This window comes from Belonocnema kinseyi, chromosome 4 (genome assembly GCF_010883055.1).
Source record: "Belonocnema kinseyi isolate 2016_QV_RU_SX_M_011 chromosome 4, B_treatae_v1, whole genome shotgun sequence".
NCBI classification, from domain to species: Eukaryota; Metazoa; Arthropoda; class Insecta; order Hymenoptera; family Cynipidae; genus Belonocnema; species Belonocnema kinseyi.
Genome location: NC_046660.1, coordinates 88483775 through 88502878, shown reverse-complemented (window position 1 = coordinate 88502878; position 19104 = coordinate 88483775). Strand labels below are relative to the sequence as shown.

The window sequence follows — 19104 nt, the reverse complement described above, 5'->3', positions numbered from 1 at the left end:
ACTTCGATGGATCATAATCTTGGGTAGATTGCGACATCATGGTACGAATTTTATCTCCTTCGGAGCCATCGAGCAGCGTCAGGTCAGAAACGGCTCGTCCTACACTGGCTTCCTCTTTTGAATTGCCAAATGGAACTGCCTCGTTGCGATCCCACGAGCGTTTTGGTTGTACCAATAATGGTACACGAGCTACGATGAGACTTGTATTTTTGGCAATCAATGTACTGTCATCTGTATAATCTAGAAATCCAAGTAAAAGTAGATGTTAGTTTGAGAAACAAAATAAAAAATAGTGGTTGAATTACTTGGAAAATAGAACAGAATTAATTGTCTATTAAAAATACTTGCCTTCTTTTGTTTGCGCATTAGTAATTTGAAGATCGAAATCGGTATTTTTTCCAATACGCTTCTGATGAAAAATGGCCTTTTTTAAGTCACCTACAGAAATATGCAGTCCATCGAAAGATACCGTATCGTGATCCAACGTGGATTTAAATTTATAGTGAACCGACATTCTCCTTACTTATATATTCTGTAAAAAAAGAAGATAAATGGTAAAAAAATAAGTAACATTCACAAATGAAACAAATTTTATCTGGAAATCGGATGTGGGTTAACATGGTTTTAATGGGTAGAATTTAGAATAAAACAAAGGGAAAAATTGCGCAGAACGTTTGAATAATAAAATGTTTAATTACATGATATGCATATCAGACAGAGACGATCATAATTCCTGGATATCTAAATTTACGTTTTATCACTAGCACTTGTGTGCACAACTTATCATTGTGAGGTTCAATAAAAATAGTAAAATTCAATGTCTATTATTACGGAATTTTCCGTAACTTTTTTCAGCTTGTTCAAGGCTAACGCTATGGAAAATTCCGTAACCGTAGACAGTTCCTATTTGTAGTAGCAAAATCTAAAATAACAATTTTACTCACATGAAAAAAAAAAGATAATATTTTTTAGAAATATTACCAAGATTTATTGAGATACAGTAAATAATTTTTTTATTATTGTATAAGCACTATTTACACAGTGCGGAAATTTTTGCGACTTTTCAGCGTCAAGTTTTACCACAGGGCAGAATCTAAGAAAAACAATTTAAAAAATAGCTTAATGCTTTACTGAAGTATTTATAGAGATTTACCTTTAAAATGAGCTCAAAAACTTAAAAAAATGATAATTATTTTCAGAGATATTCCAATTTTTCGAAGACATCGAAACAGAATTTTTACCACCTTTCGCGTTCTTTCAAGGAAAAAAATTTCATTGTATTATTGTAAAAGTCAATGCACTATAGCAGCAGCTCAAAAAACATGTGTATATAATGTCCGCCAGTAGTGTAAATTAAATTTGACAACAAATATGTGAAAATTCAGTTATTTCAGAACGGAATGTAATTTCTAGAATGTAATTTCACGTCATTCTAACACGCGCGGTAAATAAAAAAAAGGTGAAGGTGACGTCATTCCAACCTAGGTTTAAAAGATATTTTTCATACTCAGTATTTTTGGATATTAATAACTTTATGGTGTTTAAACAAAAAGAATGGTTCGAATTTAAAAAAGAGAAATCCGCCTTATTGAACTTCGTTTATTAGTTACCCGGGTGTATTAACCATAAAGCAACTAACGAGTCTAACGAAAGTTGACGTTCATAATTTGCTAATAAAATAAAACCTCTTTAAAAATATTTATATAAAATCCGCAGTAATTATTGAAATAAATAAGAGTTATTTCAGTTGTATGTTATATTTAAAAGAAAATTAATGAAAGACAATTATTTGCAATTAGTCGGGAATTATCAGTTAAATCAGCTTCAAAATGTGCTATCTAGAAAACGAATCAATATTTCCTCTCCTAAAAAAAATGCGTCACAAATACGCTATCTATACTATTGTGACATCATACTAAATATATACTGTGATAAATAATTTCGTATTCCAGAACCCGAAAATCGGTTTGATATTTTTAGGAACAAAATTTGCTCCAAAAGACGCCACGCCATATTGCAGATTTAGAAACTTACCCCTTTCACTGCCTCCCACAATCGTTTGAAACGAACCTAGGTGACTGCGAAATTGTGCAAAAATATATGTATAAACATTAACTCTTTACTCCATAACAAAATAATCGTGACTTCTAACTTAATAATCTCTGAACGAGTATAAATAATACGAGCTGAAGCTGCTATTTAAAATTTCGGTTAGAGGTTATTCGAAGCCTTGGACCAGTGAAGTGGAAAACAAAATGTCCTACTCAAGAACCGTGTTCGGCCATGCATTTTCTCGACTTAAAACACCTATAAACTCATGCATAAAACGTCAATTCAGAAGAATATATTATAAATAGATAAGGAGAAAAAATGTATCACAAGCAAACTTAGGTGAAAGTAAATTTATTAGAAAACAAATAGAATGCTACTTTGATCAATGAATAAGATGACTAACCCACGCCTCGGTACCTTCATGTTCTGGAGCCAAAAACTCTGTGATCTTCAAGACTGCTGGTGAACCTGCTATGTATTCTTAAAATTCGCTTCTCACAACACTGGTTATGTGATTTATTGTCACATTAGTTCAAGTGATTCACGGAAAAATCGTTAAAAGAAACAATCATCTTCTAGCCCGACTTGACTGCACATTAGGAAGTGTTGTAAGCCGACGAATAAAAAAAAAATGGCGGCTCGGCGGATGCCACAACCTTAAGAGCCGTTCACAATTCATGTTAACGCGCATGCGCGGGGATTCTCTTCCGCTCATTTGAAAACAGGCAGTTGACTTTTCTTATAATTACTGTAAAATGATCATAAAAGCAATTAATTAAAAAATTACAATGGTATAAGTTACAGTGAAGTGCAAAATATTAAGAAAATGTCATTTTTATATTTGTTATGAGAGAAAAAATTTCTGAAAAAATAGCGAGAATGGATTAACCGATCAGAGCACAGCTTCTCTGGTCGGGGAATTGTCATGAAAACGTTCCTTTCTCATTTTTGAGAAAAAAATGTGGGTGTGAAATTTTATTTCTGATGAAAAACTAAATATCTTTGAAACTATTCACGAAAAGTTTTCGTCGATTTTTTAGTATTTCGATTGTCAAAAATGGACTTTTAGGAAAGAAAGAAGAAATCCAAATCGCATTTTAAACACGAAATTGAAATTCGGAAGTGTAAAAAAAAACATCGCCGCGCATACACAGATGGCACATATGCACAAATCCACTTCCGTTTTACAAGGATCTTTGGTGTGATTGTGTAAATGTGTCTTTTTTTTCTCGTATGGTAAAAGTAGTTTAGAACTGGTCTGGTGGGAATCGAATAAAAATTAATGACTCGTTGTACAGTAAAATCTAGATCACTAGGCGTTGAAACTGAAAGTAATTTGACATATTATGTAGCATTAGGATTTTCTTGATAATCGAACCGTTTTCGGAACCGTCATCGTGCTAACCTTGTTTTACGAGTGTTCACGTCTTCACGAGTATTACTACGGACAGTTCACCATCTGTTTGTTGCCAATTTTCGCAGATCTACAGCTATTTTCGGATACCTCCGCTCTTGCAATGAAAGTCAAATAATACTTTAAAACCCATCGCAAGGCGTAACGTATTTGACATTTTTTTTTTGTCAAATAGTTATCGACGGTGAGTTTAATCACTTTTCATTAATCTTTTTGTTGAAACATCTATGTCGCTGGGACACAACCTGCAATTGTATTCCCCAAGAAGCCGATTATTATTTTTTTTTGTCAAAAAGGCATGGAACGATATGCTGTGTACTTTACTCCTTTCACGAGACACTTCGTTTATCAAAAAATCTACATTTAAAATTAATTTCCACGCAATTGAAATTGATTAATCTGTCGCGACAAAATGGAATATGGGCTGTGAATTCAGAAATTTAGAACGTGGTTAAAATTTTAATAAACATTCTAATATGAATATAGCTTAACATTCAATTACTTTTCTTGCTGGAATGATAGTGGAACATTCCCTAAAACAGGTTTGATCAAAGTCAGTGTTCTGATTTACTTTTATTAGCCTAAATTATCCACTTTCCATAATCATCTATTTCACTTTATCTCGTTATATTTCTATAAATTTTTCGATTTTTAGGTTATTCTCAAGTATGCAATTTTAAATCGTGGGTTTAGAAAAAATTAAACTTCGTGTTTTTCTATATAATTGTGATATAATGTATACTATTCAATTATTGCTTTGAATACTCACTCTTCTATTTGGCACTCTTCTATTTTTTAATTAATTGTTTTTCCTTTTTTTCTTATTTTTTTAACATTTGTTGCAAGTGAAAATAATCTCACAGTTTTAAGCTTCAAATTTAAGCCGTTAATGAAACATTCAAAATTAAAAGGACAGAAGTATTGTACTTTGTTGTTGCAAAATTTCTATGAATTTGTTCAATTTTCAAGACAAACGAATTTTCAACTAAGAAGTATGTCTATAATTAAAATGTTGAATTTTTAACAAAAGAATTAAATTTTTAATTAAAAAAAAAAGATTAATTCTTGACTAAAAACTCAATAAGTAGACTTTTTAACCGAAAAGAATGAATTTTTAAAGAAAACTTGAGATTGCAAGTAAAAATAATTTCATAATTTCAAGCTTCAAAGTAAAGCCTAAAAATTAATAAATTTAAATTAAAAACGTTCATGAAGTATTCTAAATTAAAAGTGTAGACATTTTTTACTGGGTTGCATTTGTTTGGTTTTGAAGAATTGCAATCAATTTGTTGAATTTTCAAAACAAAAACAAGAATTATGAATATAACTAAATTATTCAATTTTTAACCATGCAATACAATTTTCATCAACAAAAAAACGATGAATTCTTCATTTTTTGAACTGAAAATAATGAACTTTCATAAAAAATAGTTGTATTTTATTTCTTGAATTGTTGCAAGTAAAAACAATTTCACAGTTTTAAGCTTCAAATTTAGGCCTACAATGAATAAATTAAAATTAAAAACGACATATTTAAAGCGTTTTATTTAGAATAATTTGAAAGAGGAAGCAATGTAAATTGAATAATTCTAAATGAAAAAGTTCAAAATGATGTGCTTTCTAATGTACCTAAATTGTTTAATATTAAAATAAAATTTTTTTACAAGCTTCATCATTGAATAATTGTAGGTTAAAATTGGTTAAATTGAAATATTTCTAATAATAATATTTTCAAATGTATACATTTAAGGATGTACGAAAGTCATCTCAAGTTTAAAAGCGAGATTTATTATTAAATATTTTATAAACATTTTTTCGACAGACACAATTTTTGTGACCAGTCGTCGTGACATGCCCATATTTAAGACATCGTAGTAACAGAAGTAACGATAATTTTAAACTTCTGTCTGGTTAGATCGTTTCTTTTATTTTTCAGTTAAAGATTATGATAGTTTGTTGCCGAAAAATACTATTTTCCAACCAAAAAACAGGTGACGCCCCTATTCTGCAATTGTGCCCCATTATTAATTGCATCTCATTTTTTAACAAAACTGAAGGCGAATTTTAGAAAAAAAATTTCAGGTTGAAACTGTTTATTTGATAATAATGATTAATGGTTTCATGTTTTTGCTTTCTCTTCAGGCAAAAGTTGCAATTCTTATTTACATAATCCTAAAGTTTTAGGGCTCATTTTATTCTTTGAACGATTTTATACAATTTTCTTTCATATGTTTTATTTAAAAAAAAATTATTAAAAAAAATATATATTATTCACAGAATGAAGGGCATGTGATACTTACAGTTTCCCCGGCTTTTTTCCAAAAAAATGAAAATTTTTTAAAACTGAATTCGGAGATGCTATAAAATATCATAACCAACGTCCCCGGAGATTCTTTTTTCAGGGATAACATCAAAAAAAATTATTGTACTTAATAAAAATTTTATGCGTATGCATTATTTTGAGGTTACGTCGTTTTTCATCTCTGCCTTTCCGATAATCTGGAAATTATTTATGAAATAAACTTTTTTGATTGTCTGCAAACAAAGTTAGTTCCGGGAGATTAGTTACTATGTTTATTTGTAAGTCCAAACTTTTCGGCCAAAAATATTGTGTAGTTCGCTCGGGTGAATTGTAACACACATAACCTCGAAATACAGGCGCCCGTTGTTAGCAATATCAAAAATGTTCTGATAAAAAACACAAAAAAGTGTATGGGGACGTCCGTTAGCATGTTCGCTATCATTTCCCAAATTTTTAAGACAAAATATTTAATATTCTAGAAAAAAAACCGGGGGGACCTAAAACTGGTAAAATCGACAATTTTTGAAGTATCACATGCCCCTAACAAATGCATAATCCATGAGTAAAACTTTTCATATAAAAACGTACCAAAGAGATTAGTAGAGAATATTTCAAGTAATAAAATGAGCCCTGCAACATTAGGATTAAAAAAGAATTACAACTGTTACCGAAAGGGAAAGAAGAAACATAAAACTAAATAAATAGTATTAAATAAACAATTTTATCCTGGTATCTTTTTTTCTCAATTTTGCCTTCAGTTTTCTTTCAAACTTAGTTACAATTAAAAATCGCAATATTCTCAATTTTATCTATCCTTTTTAACAGTGCTAATTTTACAACTTGAGATAACTGTAGTCCATCCTTAAAACTGAACAATAATTGAACTCGGGCGAATTCAATAATAAGAAGTTTTCAATGTTTTTAAAAACAAATCACTGTATAACGTGACTGCCAAAATAGAGCGACTAAATTTCGTTCCTATTATTTATCAAAGAATTACAATTCATAAATACAAATTTGTAATGAAAATTTTATTTATGTTTTAGGTTTAAGCCCTCTATCAAAATTCCGCCGTGCTCAATTTCCAACCGACGCATTATCCAGCAGTCAATTAAAATTTACCAAAAAGTCTTCAGCAGTCTTGAAAAGCTGATTGATATGAACACCTAAGAAATATAAGCGAATTGGATAAAAATTTATAAAAAAAAGTCACCTTGCTCAAGAAAAATGTCTGGAACAAACGAAAGCACCGGAAGTGGCAACACTTGTATCGTATGCTACAGAAATGTCAACATCTACAGCATCGGAATGTGCGAGCACCCTGTTTGCTATGAATGTAGCACTCGAATGAGAGTACTTTGCCAGCAGAATGAATGTCCAATTTGTCGTCAAGACCTTCCGAGAGTCGTCTTCACCCGAGAACAGAAGCAATTTCGACATCTCAAGAAAGGTCACCTAGTGGACGAAAGATATAACATTTTTTTCGATAGTCCTGATATTCAGGAGCGGTTTATAATGTTATTAACCCACACTTGTTCAATTTGTCCCGACAAGCAGGTGTTCAGTAATTTCAATAGCTTGAAAGATCACATGAGACGTAAACACGATCTATTTTATTGCGAGCTCTGCGTCGATAATTTAAAAGTAAGATTTGCCAAAAAATCTTTAATTTAATCAAAGAAAATCATTTACTCAATTAAGACCTTATAGTCTCACAAATCTCTCCTATATGTGTTATGCAATAGATACTACAAAATCTGTTTAATACAAATTTCAACATGAACTTAATTTTTTTTCAGATTTTTTCTCATGAGAGGCGTTGTTACACGAGACAAGAGTTGAACCAGCACAACATAAAAGGAGATCTGGACGACAAAAGCCACAAGGGACACCCCCAGTGTAAATTCTGTGTGAAACGATACATGGATAACGACGAGCTGTACCGTCATTTGCGGAGAGATCACTTATACTGCCACTACTGCGACGCTGATGGTCTTCATCAATACTACAGCTCGTACGACTACCTCAGAGATCACTTCCGGGCGGAGCATTACCTCTGTGAGGAAGGAGCCTGCGCCGAGGAAAAATTTACCAGTGTATTCAGGACCAATATAGATCTTAAGGCCCATAAAGCTACGATCCATGGGAAACAAATGGGAAAAGCAGCCACGAAACAAGCGCGAACTCTTGAGCTTGAATTCACTTTAGCTCCAAGAGGCGACAATCGTTACAGGAGAGGAATGGGGCCTCTGAGTTCCAGAAATACCAGGGACTACAACCAGGAATGGAATCCTAGAGAACAGGAAGCTGGAGCCGTTGGGGGTGCGGGATATTTTCCCGAGGAAGCGATGTACGTTCAGCAACCTTTGGTGGATGTTCAGAGCACGGAGCAATTTCCAAGCCTTGGAAATTCAGCGTCTGTGATTCCAAATATGGGGAAAACGAAAGGTCGAGGGAACGTGACGATTCGCAGTACGTTGAGACAACCGCTGGAGATTTCTGACGAGAATTTTCCAGCTCTGGGACCAGAACCTACCAATAGTGGAGTCTCAAAAACGGTGAACTTCAGCTTGTCTAGTTCGAATAAATCTGGTCCGAGTGGAATGCAGCGCCAGCAAAATTCGGCACCTACTAATGTTTCGATACATGTTAATCACAAGTCGAATGGTACTAATATTAGGATCAGGCCTGCGCCGATGACGAGAGACAAGGAATTCCCGGCTCTTAGTCGGGCTGAACCTTCCAGGAGTAATGCCAGCGTTTCTCAGTGGACGAGAATTACTTGTGTAAAGCCGGCGCAGGCACCGAAGTCGAAGAAAGTCGCTCCACCACCCCTTGCTCCCTCGCCTCCACCTATTAACTCCGGAGAGGACTTTCCTACTTTACTTAAATCGTCCAAGTATAGCAAGCAGTCGACGATTTCGATTGGACCTTCCTCTTCCTCCTGGGAACCGCCACCGCTACCTCCGACACAGGTGAGGTTGAAGAATATTCGGGGTGTCCATTCAACGGATGATTTATAATTTCCCAAGGGTTCAATTACACCTGCAGTCCCGCGTACATTCTCTCTGAAATCTTCTGAAATCCTTTACAATCCTTTGTAATTTCGTGCAATCCCCCGAATCTTTGCTACAATCTCGAGTGATCTCAGTATTTCATGCAATCCCTTTCACTGTTTAAAATCCCGTGGAATCCCTTGTAATCCCCATAATATTTCCATAAAATCTCGAGCGATCTTTATAAAGTTTCGTGAAATCCCATTTACTGCTTGCGAATTCATGCAATTCTGTGGAATCTCATGCAATGTCTTGCAATATCGTATTGAATCTTTTGCAGGCTTCGGACTCATCACAATATTTTCATGAGGTAATCCAGAATAACGGTATTAAATGTAAATATGAATTCTCCCTAAAGAATGTGATAGTTGATATTTTAACCAAACAGAGATATTTATTTTAAATCAAAAAGTTAATTTTAATACGAAACAGAGTAATTTTTAACCAGACCGTTACATTTTTAAAGAAAAAGGTGACATTTCTACAGAGATGAATTCTCAACCAGAAAAGAATGGTAGTCAAGAAAGAGAATAATTTTACTCTATTTGTTGAATTTTTATACGCAAAAGACGAATTTTGAGGAAACCCGTTTAATTTACAAGACAAAAATACGAATTTAACAAAAATATTGAATTTTCAGTAAAATAATTCAATTTTTACAAAATAATAACGTTTTAACAAACAAAAAAAGATGAATTCTTAACCAAAAATTGAATAGTAAACTTACCAACCGACAAAAATTAACTTTAAACAAAAATAGTTATATTTGCCTATTTTTCTCTACTTTAATACATTTAACTACGCAAGTTAAATATCCCATCATTTTATTTAAAAACTCATCTCTTTGGTTAAACGCTAATTTTTTAACCCATAATATAACTATTTAGGTTTTGGTTGAAAAATTATCATTTTTGAATGAAAATTCGTTATTTTTTGTAGAAATCAATCTTCTTGGTGAAAAATTCATCTTTTTGGTTTAAAATTCAACTATTCCAGTTGAAAAGTCATGATTTTAGTTGAAATTTCATCACTTTGTATGGAAATGGAAATATTTTTTTGAACATTTTTTTTAACTGAAAATTTAGCTATTCATTTTTTCTATACGATTGACCTTTTTTAGTTCAAACCTGAGTAAATTCTAAGGTGCAGTGTTCACCAAAACTGCCGTCCAAAGAAGAAAAGTCGTAACTACCTTTTGGATGAGTCCCATGTCATCCCAATTTCAGATGGTTGACAGGGGATTTATCGACAATGTAGTTAATATTTTTCTTGTTTTGGTGACAGAAAACGACAATATTGAACCAAAAATAAGCAGAATTCAATGTCGATATCGGGCAGTATTAAGTAAGTTTGAAAAGTAATGACTAGTATGTATTTAATAAATAAGAAATATTTATTAAATAAATTTATATTCATATGAATATTGGAGAATGATGACCTTTATTTTAATTTTTGTTCTGTTATTACATTAAGAGAAAGAGATTAACTTAAAAACTCAGTTATTACACAAAATATTGTCAAAACATCTCCGTAAATATTGATAAAATTTTATTAAAAATTCATATATTTCAGTTGAAGTTTTGTCATTTTAGTTGAAAATTCATCACTTTTGTTGAAATTTTGTTCTGTGGAAAATTAATTCTTCAACTGAAAATTTAACTTCCATTTTTGATTGGTAACTGATCTTTATCAGTTTCAAATTCAACTATTTGGTTGAGAATGCATGTATTTTGTTGAAAATTCGTATTTTTGGTAAAAAATTAATCTTTTTGGTTGAAATTTTAAACATTTGGTGAAAAATGTATCTGTTTTAATAAAAAGAAAACTACTTGGTTGAAAGTTACTGTTTTGTAAAGAATTCATCTTTTTTTTTTAAATTCACCTTTTCGATTTAAGGCAGTATTCTACTTTGAAACGTTAAAAAAAAGTTATTTTTGTGAGATTTTTCGGAGACTATTGATAATGATATCGATTCAGATTTTGTTAGGCTTAATAAACACACTCTCGAAATACATCAATATATTAGAAATTTTTTTATTTTTTTATTTTATGCACTTTTTACACATAAAAACGTCAGTCAAAGTAAACAAAAAGTTAACCAGTGTTAGGTTCAGTGTGATTCCAGCAACCAGCGCGAACCGACCTACTTTTTGAGGAGTTGATTTTGACTGACGTTTTTATGTATAAAAAATACATAAAATAAATTTGAAAATTTTTTAAAAATGTATTTCAAGAGTGTGTTTATTAGGCCTAACAAACCTTAAATCGATATCATTGTCAATAATTGCAGACAAATTTCACAAAAATAACTTTATTTTCAAGCGTTTCAAAGTATAATACTGCCTTAAAATTCATTTTTTCCAGTTGAAGATTCGTCATTTTAATTTAAAATCTATCACTTTGGTTGAAAATTTGTTCATTCTTTGTGTTTGTTGGAAATTAATGTTTTTATCTAGAAATTTAATTGCTTCATTTTTGGTTGAAAACTGGTATTTTTTAGTTCAAAATTCAGTTATTTGTATGAAAATTGATTTTTTCAGTTTAAAATTCAACTATTTTGTTGAGAATTCATGTGTTTCGTTGCAAATTCTAATTTTTGGTAGAAAATTAATTTTTTTTTTTTTCGAACATTTAATTATTTGGTTAAAAAATCGTATGTTTTAGCAAAAAAAATAATCTTTTTGACTGAAAATTCAACTATTTGGTGACAGGTTTATCTATCTTGTTGAAAGTGCAATATTTTTACTTGGAAAGTTAGGAATTTGAAGTGGTTTAACTTTAATGTAATTTAGAAAATTTAGTTTGAATTATTATTCATACTCATGAACTTTAATCTTTTTAATTAATTTGTCAAACCTTTCTAAGAGGTAAAATATTAATTAATTCCATGGAAACTGAAGAAAACAATATTTAAAATAATCTCGCGAAACTGTATACATATTCCGAATCGATTGTTTAAAAAAATGTAAAATATTTGAATAACTCTCCATTCTATGAAAAATTATACCTGAAAATCACGAGAAACCTGAAAAAGCATGGAATTGTCACTACATTTTTTCAGGATTTGAGTAGACACTCTGAAATAGGAGTTTTTATAATTTTTAATACTTATAAAATATTAGTTTATAAAACTGAAAATTTTGCTTAAAAAATCAAGCTAATTTTCCATTTCACACTTTTTATTTCGGACTATACACTTTTAAATTCGGACTGCACATAAAGAACCATCCATAAATTACGTAACGCAATTTTCCGACAATTTTGCCCCTTCTCATATGTAACGCTTTATCCGACTTCTTCATGTAGTTTTTGCCATTATATATCACGGGGCTAGAACCCCCACCCCCTAAAGGTGTTACGTAATGAAGGGATGGCCCCTAAGTTGAATAATTGAAAAATGTTATCCACTCTCATGCAGTCTTGCATTTTCGTTCGATTTTTACATTTTATAAGTTAAAAATCACGACATTAAACGAAGCTCCTAAATATTATACATTTGATTTATTTGCAGGCCTCGGATACAAACACTGCAAAAAGCACGAGTGACGCCACAAAGGGTAAAGCGAAGAAGAAAAAAGTTAAGCCAAACTCAAATGGTAATAATTCAAGCAGCAACGACTCCTCAAGTCCAAAAACTAGCCTGACTGATCAAAGTATCAAGAAAGATGAATCGTTCAAAAAAACCAATTTCCTTCAAGATAAAATGAAGGGATCGCCGAAAAAAGATTCTTCAATTTCGTCCGGTTCTCAATCTACGAAGAATGATAAAAACTTAACCAACTCTACATCCGGAAATTCCCTAAATACGCCGAAATCTGCATCGCCGAAGAAGGAACCGAGAAGTAAACAGCAGAAGAAACCCGAGCTTAACACCTCGCGCTCGGAATCTTGCCTCGCGAATTCTAGAAATTTAGAATCCGAAAATGGGAGTTCAAACTCCAGCCAAAGAAAACGCTCCGAATTAAAAATAGATAGCCTAAATTCAACAAATAACAATAGTCTTAACGATTCGGAGGATTTCCCGGCACTCGGGTGCAGCACGAGTAAACCTCCTGGGTTTTCGAATCCTCCACCTGGATTTTCTTCTGCCGTTCCTCCTCCAGGTTTTTTCGTTAAGCTTAATAATGTACAAAGATTGCAGAATGATAATGGATTGACCTTCACGAGCAGTTCGGGCGAGAGTTATTCCATTGTTCCAGATAATGATAAACAAAGTAAATTCTACGCTTACGTTTCGCCGCCAGATTTTCAAAAAAGGAACCAAGGCCTTGTTGCGAAAGTCAGCGAAGTTTTGGGAGAACAAGAACCGATCGACGAGTTTCGATACATCAGTGGACTTTTTCGAAAAGGAATTTGTGATGCAGAAGATTACTATACACGTTGTCGCGCTGTCATGGGTACTTCCGCTTTCGAAAGCGTCTTCTCCGAACTTTTAGTACTCTTGCCAGACATAAAAAAGCAGCAAGAGCTTTTTAAGGTCCATAAAAAGGAGGTCAGTGGGCAGATCAAAAATTTAGAATTGTGCGCCACTTGCGGGCAGATTTTAAAAAGTGCCGATCTCCAGTCGCATTTATCCAATCACACGTTTCCGGCCCTCGGCGAAACAGTCACTGATCATCCAAACTTTACTTGGGCTCGGAAGTGAAGTGTATAAAGCGATCTGAATTTATATATTTTTTTTTAAACGAATCTCGAACGATTCTAAATCTTGAAAAAATCGATCATTTTCAATATTGGAAGACGATTCTTTTTTCTATCTTTCGTTCCCCAGAGTTCTTTATTTTTTTTGCATTAGGAATGAAAATGAATTGTAGATTCTGTCTCCAAATTTAGCATGAGAATAAATGAATTATGAGGAGACAAATGGAAGAGTGACGCAAGCTTTTTGAATATGCGACGCGTTGGTCAACTTGATTCATTGGCTACGTAAAGTATGTATAATTTAAAGAGAAACTTGTGCTGAATTTCAAAATATATTTTGTCCAGCTGTTTTTGTATAACTGTATATGATGAATGTTGGGACAAACTTTAAACTCGAGTTTTTATACTTGTCAGTGTAATGCAGACTGGTTATTGCGAGTCATGTGAATTTTGTTGTATACTAATATTATTAACGGGCGACCATTCTCTCGAGATGAGACTGCTTGAATTTCCTGCCAAGAATTCAATTTAACGCGGTTAAAACTGCAGACATTCGGGAAGATTTTGCGAATTATTTTTACTAATTTTTTCTCAGCTGTATGATATGTATTTTATATAACAGTCAATATTTGAAAATAATACAGCTCGTATCGAAGGCGCGCAGGTACGTGTTAATAAACAATAATTATAAAACAGTTTCCCGGTACACCTTTTTAGTAACCCATGCGTGCCTAGTGCGTTCAAGTGCGTGCATGTATATAAATTCTATAAATAAATAGTGAATTCTGTTATATAATTTGTTAGTAGTTTGAATAGTTAGAGGCGAGATAATGAGGAATGAAAGAAGGTAACGGAAAACGTTATGGAACAGTTATTACTACGGTCGATACCGTACTTCCATCATGTTTTGTACAATAACGAAGTTATAAATAAAGTACAAGATTTATTTGTAAAACAAGACTTATATCATATTTTTCCTGGCTTTAATTCAAAAGAGTTGAAAATCTGGAAAAGGCCAAAATTATTTTTTAAATCTTATAAAAGTCAGGAAATTTGTAATTAGAGGCACTTTAAACCGCTTCAATGGCCACCTTTTTTAAATTTGTTTTTCTTTTTTTTTTATTAATGATGAGTTCAATGACTTTTTATTTAAAATAAAAATATTTTTCGGTTAAAATATCTACTATTATATTGTTAATTAAAAACTCATCTTTTTGTTGATGAAAATTGAACTTGTAATTGAAATCTTGTAAAAGTCAGGGAGTTCTTAAAAGTGGCACTTCAACACTGACAAGGACCGCCCACCTTCTTAAAAATTCGTTTTTTTTTTTTTTGTTGAATTCAGCAACTTTTTATTTAAAATAAAAATATTTTTCGGTTACAATATCTACTATTATATTCAGGGTGACCGCTGGACCGGGAAATGACAGTGAATTTATTTCTTGACAGGGAATTTAACAAATTTTCAGAAGAAAAATCTGTCCATATTCGATTTCAACCGTTTTTTAAAGAATTAGTTGAATCGATATCTTTTTAAATGATCATATCATTCAGTTTATAATGCGTGATTCAAAATCTTTTACCTGAAAAATTCTCTATTTTACATTTTTATATTTAAGCTTACATTTTTAATTTAAAGAATTTTAACGTGCAGTCTTGAAGACACAAGTAAAAATTTAAAACTTTTAGAGTTGCACATTTTTGATAAAAAATAGTTTTATTTTATCAATTGTAAATGTAAATAAATAATTTTTAAAATGGATCGGCACTTTAAGTATTAAAAACTATGAAATTATTTATTTGATAAAACGATTCAAAATCCGTTGAAAGTTAAAGAAGTTCCAGATTCGTAATTAATTCGTAATTGAAGGCTTTTATTAAAATAAAAATATTGTTTCAATCTAAATTATTCCATTTTTAACTCATTTAATTTAAAAAAAATTGATTAAGAAAAAGGATAATTATTTAATATTTAGCAATATTTAACTTATAATGAAGACAATGACTAAATTGATGACTAAATAAATGACTAAAATGAAGACAAATATTTAAAAGTAAACAATTTGAAACTTAAATGTTTGACATAGACTTTTTATTTTAAAAAAATATATTTTTCGGTTACAATATCTACTACTATATTGTTAAGTAAAATTTCATTTTTTGGTTTTAAATTGAACTATTGGTTTGCAGTTTTTTTTCAAACATTAATTTTTAAATGAAGATGCGTCATTTTAATTACAAATTTATCTTTGATTAAAAATTCGTTTGATTTTGTTAAAAAAGAGTATTTTTTTTAAGATTAAACTCTTTGCTTGGATTCAGTTCTTTGGTGGAAAATGTAAGTAATTTTTTGAAAGTGTATTTTTGTTTTCAACTATTAATTTAAATTTTTCGTTAAGATCTCACCTTTATTGGAAATTCAATATTTCGGCTTGGAAATTTAACTAGTATTTGGTATAAAATTCAACTATTTTTTCGTTGAAGTTTAATCATTTTTTATTCATAAAACGTCCACTTGCTCACAAATTCAGCTTTGTATGTCAAAATTCGTCAATTGCTTTAAAAAATTAAATGCTTAGTTATATATTCAACTTTTTATTAAAAAATTAAGTTTTTTTGTTGAAAATTCATCTGTCTTCTTACAAATTTAATTATTGGGCTGAAAATGCACCTGTTTTTGGTTAATATTTCATATTTTTTTGTTTACAAATTTTACTGGTTGAAAATGTATCTTTTATACGTTAAAAATTAAATGATTTGGTTAAAAATTCCACTAGTTGATTCAAAATTAAATTATTGTCTTAAAAATTTAACTGTTTTATTGCAAATGTATCTTTTTCGGATGAAATAAATAATTTTGAAATTTTTATATCGAATTTTTTATGCAGTTTATAATATATTCGTTGCTAAAAATGTTACAAGATAAAAATTCTGGTCTTTCAACATTAATGCAGTCAGGAAAAATGACAAATTATTCAGGTAAAAGTCAATTTTTCAGAATTGAAGTGGAAGGTATTTTAAAATTTTTGCCGCGCTTTTGCTTCTGATTGGCGGCAGCCATCTTAGTAACCATTAGCAACGTACCAGCGTCTGACGTCTGTTCGCGTCTATTCCATCTCGAACTCTATAATAAAAGCTAAAATTATTGTGATATTGTCAATCACAAAGTATTGATCAAAATATTCCTTCATGTTGACTGTCAAATAAATGCCTGTGAAATGCAAAATATTTAAATGCTGTATAAGGTGCTGTGGAAAAAGTAGTTTAGAGTTTGAGTATATTTAGAACAAAGATAATATCTTTGTTTAGAATAAACTTTTTGGAGTGAATAATTTGAACTCCAGTAAAACTCACTGCAAAGCAATAAGAATACATATTTCCTGTATAATATATTTATTATATTATAAATATTAGTAAGTATACGTTTGTAACTATGCAAATTAGGTTTGTGTTTTAAAAATATTTTGAGTTGTCGTACTATTAATATGTTTTTACTTAAGGCAGTGTCTATGTGTACCACAAAAATCTGGCAATTTGTACCAGAAATTACGGTACAAATAGTCCCTTTTCCAGGTTCCGCGATTCTTGCTGAAAAATTCCGGCCTGTCTTACCGAAATTTCGGGATACACATAACCATACACATAGCCACAGCCTTTGGCTATAAATACAAGTTATAAAAAGTAGACAGTTATACAAGTCAGGGTCGCCACTCAAACATCAAAGAAAAATTGACTTCATTTTGTTCTTAATAATGATTATTCAATACTGATCGCTTTATTTTATACATTTTAAAAACAATCCAAGATTTTAGGAAGACTGAATTCTTTACCATATTTGTCAGATTTCAAGTCGAAATATATTTCATTTTCACCTAAATATTCACTTAAAAAGTTGAACTGTCGAGCTTTCTACCAAATTTATAAAAAAAAAATAAAAGAATTGTAATAAAAATACACGAATTTTAAAACAAATAGCTTAATCCTGAATTAAGAAAAGATCAATTTTCCACAAAAAAGTTGAATTTTTAACCAAGTAATTGAACTTTCAATATAAAAGTCGAAATTTTAACAAAATATTTGCAATTTCAACCTGCAAAGATGAATTCTGAATGAAAAATATAATTATTTGATGTTGCAGAACAAATATTTCCAAAAGAGATTAATTTTAAAACCATAAATGCGAATTTTCAAGCAAGAAGTTGAATTTTCAAAAACAAAGATAAATTTTTAACCAAGAAAGGTGAATTAAAACCAAATAGTTTAACTTACTAGCAAACGCCAAGAGTTTTCAAGACAAAAGTTTAATTTTTAACGAAATAGTTGAAATTTCAATATGTAAAGATAATCTTCAACCAAATGATCGAATATTCAAACAAAAAAGAATAAACTTCAATTAAAAACAGTTGCATTTTAAACTGAATAATTGAATTTTCAAGTTTTCAGTTTTCAAGAATATTTTGGAAGAAAATTTAATTTTTAATGAATACAGATGAATTTTTAATCAGAAAAAAATTTTTCAACCCAAAGTGGAATTCGCAATCCAAAAAGGACGGACTTTCTATCTCAAATACGACTGTTCAACAAAACATTTAAATTTTCTGCAAAATAGTGTAAATTTTCAACCTAATATTAGAAATTTTAACTAAAATACATTTCCCGGTTAGTGACCACCCTGTAAACTCTTTAATGTTCGATTAGCCAATATTGGGAAGGAAAAAATAACAATAAACTTGTTCAACTCGGTCGGACGGAGTTCAACAACTTTATTGATGTTTTTTTTTCCTCCAAGTAGAATATTATTATTACAGAGTCACTCATATTAATTATATTAGAGTTACGTTTACGCCTTTTTTAAATAAATTTAATTGCATACTGTTATAGGTGAAAATGCCATCGATTTGTGCAGTTGAAGGTTGTGTCAATCAAGTCCGGAGAAAAAATCCAGAAATTAGTTTGTTCTCCTTTCCAAAAGAGGAATATTACATTAAAGAGTGGCAAAAGGTGTGCAGAAATAAAAACATCAACCCGAAATATGGTAAATTGTTATTATATAGTTGTGAAAGAATGTGGAGATTATATAAATGCTTCATTTTTCTCAATTTTACCAGCAATGTTCGTAATAATTATTTTCTTTTCTTGAGAGGTATGAAAAAAAACGATTGATTTTTCGAGTAATAAATTTTGGTAATTTTCACGCACATATTTGGTAGAAATACATCTAATTTTTATGAAAAAAAAAACATTTTGGAGTTGTGAATGTTGACAGTTATAGTATTTATTTTATGAAAAAAATTTCCAGTAGGGTATAGGATTGATTTTCACTAATACTGCCATCCGAACTAGAAAGATATAATAAGTGCAATATCTCTGTTGAACTGAGGAAATCAAGAAAAACTGTTTGCACGAAGAAATCTAATATCGAACAAAATTGTGAATAATCTAGATACATTTTCATTGGGTAAAAATTATGTACATTTTATTGTGTATTAAAAATTTGCAAATTCAATATATTTACCATGCGTGATTACTGAATTATAAAATGAATAATAAATTATATTATCTTAAAGGCTGATTCCAAAAAAGTTTACCATTTTACATGTTGCTAAAAGTTTCGTACAAGACATGCAAAATAATAAGAA

General features: G+C 30.7%; 3 protein-coding genes across 4 annotated transcripts in view; 2 read left to right on the top strand and 1 right to left on the bottom strand.

Moving 5' to 3' along the window:
* The window catches only part of LOC117172004 (E3 ubiquitin-protein ligase RBBP6), a 64071-nt gene extending 61407 nt beyond the window's left edge, over window positions 1–2664 (bottom strand). Inside the window, exons 1-3 of the mRNA XM_033359720.1 lie at window positions 2456–2664; window positions 349–532; window positions 3–240 (exon numbers count right to left, since the gene is read on the bottom strand). Coding sequence (XP_033215611.1) covers window positions 3–240; window positions 349–514 — 404 coding nt within the window. The 5' untranslated portion in view covers window positions 515–532; window positions 2456–2664. The remainder of the gene's footprint in view (window positions 1–2; window positions 241–348; window positions 533–2455) is intronic.
* Window positions 1–14423, top strand: part of LOC117172005 (E3 ubiquitin-protein ligase ZNF598) — a 31259-nt gene extending 16836 nt beyond the window's left edge. The window contains exons 1-4 of one of the 2 annotated variants that reach the window (XM_033359721.1): window positions 3111–3650; window positions 6815–7412; window positions 7568–8743; window positions 12336–14423. In XM_033359721.1, the coding sequence (XP_033215612.1) occupies window positions 6996–7412; window positions 7568–8743; window positions 12336–13469 (2727 nt within the window). In that variant the 5' untranslated portion in view covers window positions 3111–3650; window positions 6815–6995 and the 3' untranslated portion in view covers window positions 13470–14423. Of the gene's footprint in view, window positions 1–3110; window positions 3651–6814; window positions 7413–7567; window positions 8744–12335 lie in introns of those variants that run through there. The other variant, XM_033359722.1, reaches the window with a different exon arrangement.
* A 2133-nt stretch (window positions 14424–16556) lies between these two features.
* Window positions 16557–19104, top strand: part of LOC117172059 (THAP domain-containing protein 1-like) — a 5484-nt gene continuing 2936 nt past the window's right edge. The window contains exons 1-2 of the mRNA XM_033359799.1: window positions 16557–16878; window positions 18347–18500. Coding sequence (XP_033215690.1) covers window positions 18353–18500 — 148 coding nt within the window. The 5' untranslated portion in view covers window positions 16557–16878; window positions 18347–18352. The remainder of the gene's footprint in view (window positions 16879–18346; window positions 18501–19104) is intronic.